General features: G+C 33.6%; 1 protein-coding gene across 3 annotated transcripts; it reads left to right on the top strand.

The window, feature by feature from the left end:
- Positions 1 to 314: 314 nt before the first annotated feature.
- Positions 315 to 3,078, top strand: LOC110038249 (transcription factor bHLH113-like). 3 transcript variants are annotated; one of them, XM_020743019.1, is made up of 5 exons: positions 315 to 545; positions 1,799 to 1,952; positions 2,022 to 2,087; positions 2,184 to 2,297; positions 2,611 to 3,078. In XM_020743019.1, exons 2-5 carry the CDS (start codon positions 1,833 to 1,835, stop codon positions 2,713 to 2,715), a joined length of 405 nt encoding a protein of 134 aa, XP_020598678.1. In that variant the 5' UTR covers positions 315 to 545; positions 1,799 to 1,832; the 3' UTR covers positions 2,716 to 3,078. The 3 variants fall into 3 exon arrangements, with proteins under 3 accessions (XP_020598678.1, XP_020598679.1, XP_020598677.1); XM_020743020.1 differs by having other exon boundaries at positions 1,742 to 1,952; XM_020743018.1 differs by having other exon boundaries at positions 1,722 to 1,952.
- Positions 3,079 to 5,394: the final 2,316 nt, after the last annotated feature.

The raw sequence follows: 5,394 nt of genomic DNA, 5'->3' as shown, positions 1-5,394 counted from the left end.
ATATATATATATATATATATACAAAAAGTACTTTTTTATTAGATTTTAAAATTTTAAAAAATAATATTTTGATATGATAAGATTTTGGTGGTATATATATAAAAAATAAAATTTTAAATATAAATAAATAGACATTGGATAGTTGGCAGCGAAGTGTCCCTTCCAAATTTCACTTTATACTAGTTAAAAGATAAATAAAAAAGATAAAGAAAAACAAAATAATAAGACCCCCCCAGTCATACTCTTGCATGGCGTCAGCACTTGAGCGCTTCGGGCCCACCAACTCACTGGATATTAGCTGTCAATCCTCTCAGTGTCTTTCTTCTCGCTCCCCTTTTTTAACAAATATCCCGCCATCGGAAAACCCTTCCCGCCTCCCTGCGGACTCTGCCTCTTCCAGCCTTCGCAGAGCTCCGGCCAGTTTATTCCGGCGATCATAACAAGCGGACAAATCAGACCCTATATACTTCCGTGATTTAAAGCCACATCAGAATCTGACGGGCTCCCCGACGGCGGGCGAGTCTGCTTTTGCCAACCAGATTCCGGTGAGTTAGTTCTCTCTTCCCCTTTCTCCCCGTGCCCTTTTCCAAAAGCTAGGTTTAAGCATCTCCGGTGAGTCTCACATCATTTTGATAATTTAACAATTGAGTTGTTTTCTGATTACTTTGCTTGCATGATTAATAATGTTTTTATAATGATAAAACAATTCTATGAACAAATTTTCTTTATTTATTAGTTGGGAATCGACCTAAATGTTCAATGTGAGTATCTTCGCAGTTAAATTCTTTTAGCAATCTGAATTTATTTCATAAATATAAATTATTAAAATTTATATTTATTTAAATTGGGCTCAAAATCAATAATAAACGAGAACAAGAATTTCTCAGCTCAACTGCGTCAATTTTACATTACTGTTTTACAATACAACAAATTCAACAATTTCTAACTTAGCTGTCGAAAAGGTTCTTAATCAGGAAAGGTGGGGCCTTGGGGATTTCGTGGCAGCAGCCAGATGAGGGAAAAATTGACTTCTGAGGCAGAGAGAGAGAGAGAGATTGTTGGATAGGAAAAAATTAAGCTCACAAGGAAAGACGAGAGCTCCTACACGTGGTTGGTGGTTGGTGCAGATAGGGAAAGGGAAGATTTTGAGTCCATGCCTGATTTGAGCTTTTGAATTATAATCAAATTTGAGCTCAACCTTAACTCTGTGTTCATATAGGCTCATTCATCTGTTTATTCATTTCTAAATAGAATAATTTCAATCCAAACAATTAAGTCTGACTTAGTTATCTGATGAATTATTTATCGAGCCCAACTCTAGCCAGCGTATGAGTTGGTTTGACTCTGTTACACTGCATATAAAAACTTGAACAATTTAATTGGGGCCAAATCAAGGATTATATATATAGAGAGAGGGAGAGAGAGGATAATTTAAATGGTATAATAATGTGATATATTTTAGTTTAACCATTCAATATGTAATATTTTATAAACTTTTCATGGGAAAGAAAAAAAAGATCATTTTTTATATGAATTTATTGATGATTGTAATATTATTCGGGAAAAAAATATTTTCATCTATTAAATTATAATATTATTGACATTATGTATAGCTTATATGTGCCAAAAGGTATAGTTTTGACCAATTATTTAGTTCATATCCTATCACTTAAAACTTAGAAGTCCATAATCCAAATATCACAAGTTTTTGAACTTTTCAGTCTCTGACATTTGGCACCAGCCTCTTCGCTTTGTACTTTGGCTACCTTTTCTTTGCTATAAGGAGTTGCACTTTCAGCTTCAGGAGGAAGAAGTAGCATAGAAGGGAAAGGATGATGATGGTCACGAAGATGGCCGATCAGAAGCGAAGAAATCACTATGATCCCTTCCTTCCCACTCCCAAAAGACTCAAAAACGAAGCTTTGGAAGGCAACGGGTCTTTGTCACATAAAGTATTGTTCTTCTTCCTCTCTCTTATCAAATTTCTGTTCTGTATCAATCCAATTAATGGAGGTTTGCAGGAGAAGAAGGATAAGATAGGAGAGAGAGTGTCTGCTCTGCAGCAGCTGGTATCCCCCTTCGGAAAGGTTTGCTTTCTCTCCCTCCCCCCTTTCTCTCTCCATGTCGACTAATCTCTCTTTTCATCAACAAGTAATGACACAACATAAATAAATGAAAAACAGAGCGACACAGCTTCTGTGCTGACAGAGGCCACAGCATATATCAAGTTCCTCCATGATCAGATTAAGGTTCTCAGCGCCCCATACCTTCACTCCTCTCCAAATGATAGACTGCAAGTAAGCCAAGCAGCCTTAATCTCCACTTTCTCTCTCTAAGATCTAAACACCTAGGTTTTCAAACCCTCTTTGCTTCATTTTTACTCTCATTGCAGAAATTGTTTAATTTCTATTTTAAAATTTTCATTTATTTCAATTCATTTACAGGCTTGATTTGTTCAGGCTTGTTTTAACATTTTTTGGACTTAAATTAGTTGAATCTGATCGAAACAAAACATTTCTGCTAGTTTTCAGGTTTAATCACAAATTAAACAGATGCAATAGTTTCACATCCACTTAAATAAAAATAAAAGATTACTCTTTTGGTGCGCAGAGTGGCAGCTTGAGAAGCAGAGGACTCTGCTTGATTCCAGTAGCTGCAACAGTTCAGATAGCTAGAAGCAATGGCGCTGATATATGGGCTCCTACCACCAACTAGCTTCTTCTTCTTCTTCTTCTTCTTCTTTCCTTCATTAATGGCGGCTGAGTGAATCTAACATTAATCTTTCAAGATCCTGACCGTGTCTCTCTTTATAAAAATACCCATCTATATTCATATATATGTGTAGATTATATGTGCTAATTACTTTGCCGTATCAGCTGAGAGAATATTGAATTGAAACAACTCAGCTGGTTTTACGATTGTATTCAGATTCTGCCGTCTCTGTAAGGCATAATGGGACGTCATGTTGGGTTTTTAAAGCTCCTGAAAATAATTAGCTCTTGTTGCTGGTTGGAGGTCTGTAGATTTCTATCAGAATTTAAGGACAATATTGAAAGCTTTAGTTCGGTTTTGGTTCGATCAATCAAACTGTCATTTAATAAATATTTTCGAGTGTGTTTGTTGTTGGTTGTTGAATGTTTGGAGCATTTACATGCATACCAACCAATTCCTATGCATTTACATATCTAACAACTAAAATTTACTTTTCTATATTTATATCACCTAAATCTCTCACATCACATAAAAATGCCACCATTTTAACTTCTGGGGAAATTTACATACCTGGCACACAATTCTTATGTATTTACATATCTCAAAGTTAAACTTTTATGTTTACATACAATGGAATCTGTCGCATATGAGTTTTTTAAAATGATTGTGGTAGTTTTTTTCTTCTTTTCCACTGTAAATCTAATTTGCTTACATGAAGAAGATAGTCTATTTTTGTGTGAAATTAGATTTCATTTTTTTCTCCCTTTTGGGGAGCTTCTGCATAATCTATGGCGGGAATTAGAATCCTGTAGTTGTTTGATGTCAGCTTCATTTTTTTTCTCCATCTCTGCATTCTTTCTGCATAAAATTTCTCACCGAATGAAATAGCTATGAAATACCGTTGGTAATCGCAACCTATGGTTGTCACTTTTACTATTTGGCAGGATGTAAGTTAAATGCAGCTTTAATTCTAATCAAAGGCTGCTAGCAAACAGTCCCTTATTTTGTGTAATCGGAATGGAAGCTTCATATCTGTTTTCTTTGTGGTGGTTTATCATTATGGGGCGGGCATGAGCCATTATGTCCTGAAGGAAACATTTCATTATACAGGCTAATTTTGGGATGCGGATTATTGCATAAAAAATCATTTAACAGAGTATCGTCTATGTTTCTGAACATTATTTTAATTTAGCTTAATCTTTTCCTTTTATGTGTTGTTGCGCTTAGCTTTTCTCACTTCTCCGAACTTTCACCAAATGGTTATACCGTCAAAACATACAAATGGAGCAATTATGAAAAAATATGTGGATACATGTGGTCCACTTTATTAAAAAATAATGTGGATACTTTATCAACGTTTTGTATTGTGAGAAGCAAAACTTACCATATGGATGAAGCAATTAAGTTAGCACCTAAAAAAAATCATGGCAACTAATTTGCAATTATAGACTTCTTAATTTTTCGTAGATTTCAAACAACTATAGAAATTACTTCACCTAAAAGAAAGTCTATGTATCAGCATACTACATATTTTTTTCATCTAAAGTTAATCGCCACCCTTATTTAATCAAAAAAAGTTGTTATTGCTTGTCATAAATGAACTAAACATATTCCTTGTCTGATTTTGATGAAGTTAATTTTATTGGCTTAGGACTGTGACAACTGAGATTATTATTATTATTTTTTTTTACTTTATTGTTGTTCATTTTTAGGCTGCGCAAAAATTACAAAATCAAAGTTATAACTGTGAAATTAATCCAATTAGGATGAGTTATGAGTTTATTGCTTGCTCAAAGACATCTGTCGCACTTGGTTAACGTAAATGTGGTGGAAGAAAAATACAAATGAGAAGACTACATAATGAAATTAAATAATCTAAATAAAAATTTAATGGCAATTGTATAATGAAGATGGATATAACATCTGATAAGGCGTCCATCAACACCCAATATAAGGTTTGAGTATACAAAAATGTTATAATGGTAAGTGAAACTTTATCTTTTGTAATCACAAATTTAGTTTATATAAATACCATCAAATATTTGAGTTTTTTTATTAACTAAATTATTTGAATTTAATCTTCCTAATATATTATTGAATAGAGCATAACTCGTTTTCTTCAGTTATCATGCTTTCAGTACTTAGATTGTCAATGCAATATTTTAATGATATATATGAGGAAATTTATGTCTGAGACGTCACTACATCGTCGTAGTGGCAGCTAGCGACCCAGAATAGAGGAAGATTCACTGGTATAGTTAGGAGAACCTTAAAATTCATCACGGACACAGAAGTGGCCAGAACAACATAATGTTTTTTTAGGGGAGTTGCTTATGGAACATTCTCTATGTTGAAATATTCTCTCAGGTTTGCTGAAGAAGCTCTTATGGGATGATATTGTCAAAATGCTGAATATAATATTAGGCACAACTTATTTCATCTCATTTGTGATGACAAATTTATTCAAAATCGTGCATTAACTTTTAAATTAAAGTGGTTGAGGTTGGGATAAAGAGTTACACCTACCGATAACAACAAATGAACTATAAGAAGAATTCATACAGGTTAGTTAAAAAGAACTCCTTCTAGTTATTACACTTTATTAAGTTACACGATCTAATTAAAATAAATTAAATTCAAAGTTGGACCATTTTAGATGAAATCCATTTCACCATTATGATG

Source organism: Phalaenopsis equestris, unplaced genomic scaffold (genome assembly GCF_001263595.1).
Source record: "Phalaenopsis equestris unplaced genomic scaffold, ASM126359v1 Scaffold232312, whole genome shotgun sequence".
NCBI classification, from domain to species: Eukaryota; Viridiplantae; Streptophyta; class Magnoliopsida; order Asparagales; family Orchidaceae; genus Phalaenopsis; species Phalaenopsis equestris.
Note: the sequence above shows the minus strand (reverse complement) of the source record. Positions and strands in the feature narration are given on the sequence as shown.

Excerpts from the sequence above, each read along its gene's own strand:
- LOC110038249 (XM_020743019.1), top strand. The coding sequence starts at position 1,833 with ATGATGATGGTCACGAAGATGGCCGATCAGAAGCGAAGAAATCACTAT. Across the intron at positions 1,953-2,021 it reads ACGGGTCTTTGTCACATAAA|GAGAAGAAGGATAAGATAGG; the intron begins GTATTGTTCTTC and ends GGAGGTTTGCAG. Across the intron at positions 2,298-2,610 it reads CTCCAAATGATAGACTGCAA|AGTGGCAGCTTGAGAAGCAG; the intron begins GTAAGCCAAGCA and ends TTTGGTGCGCAG.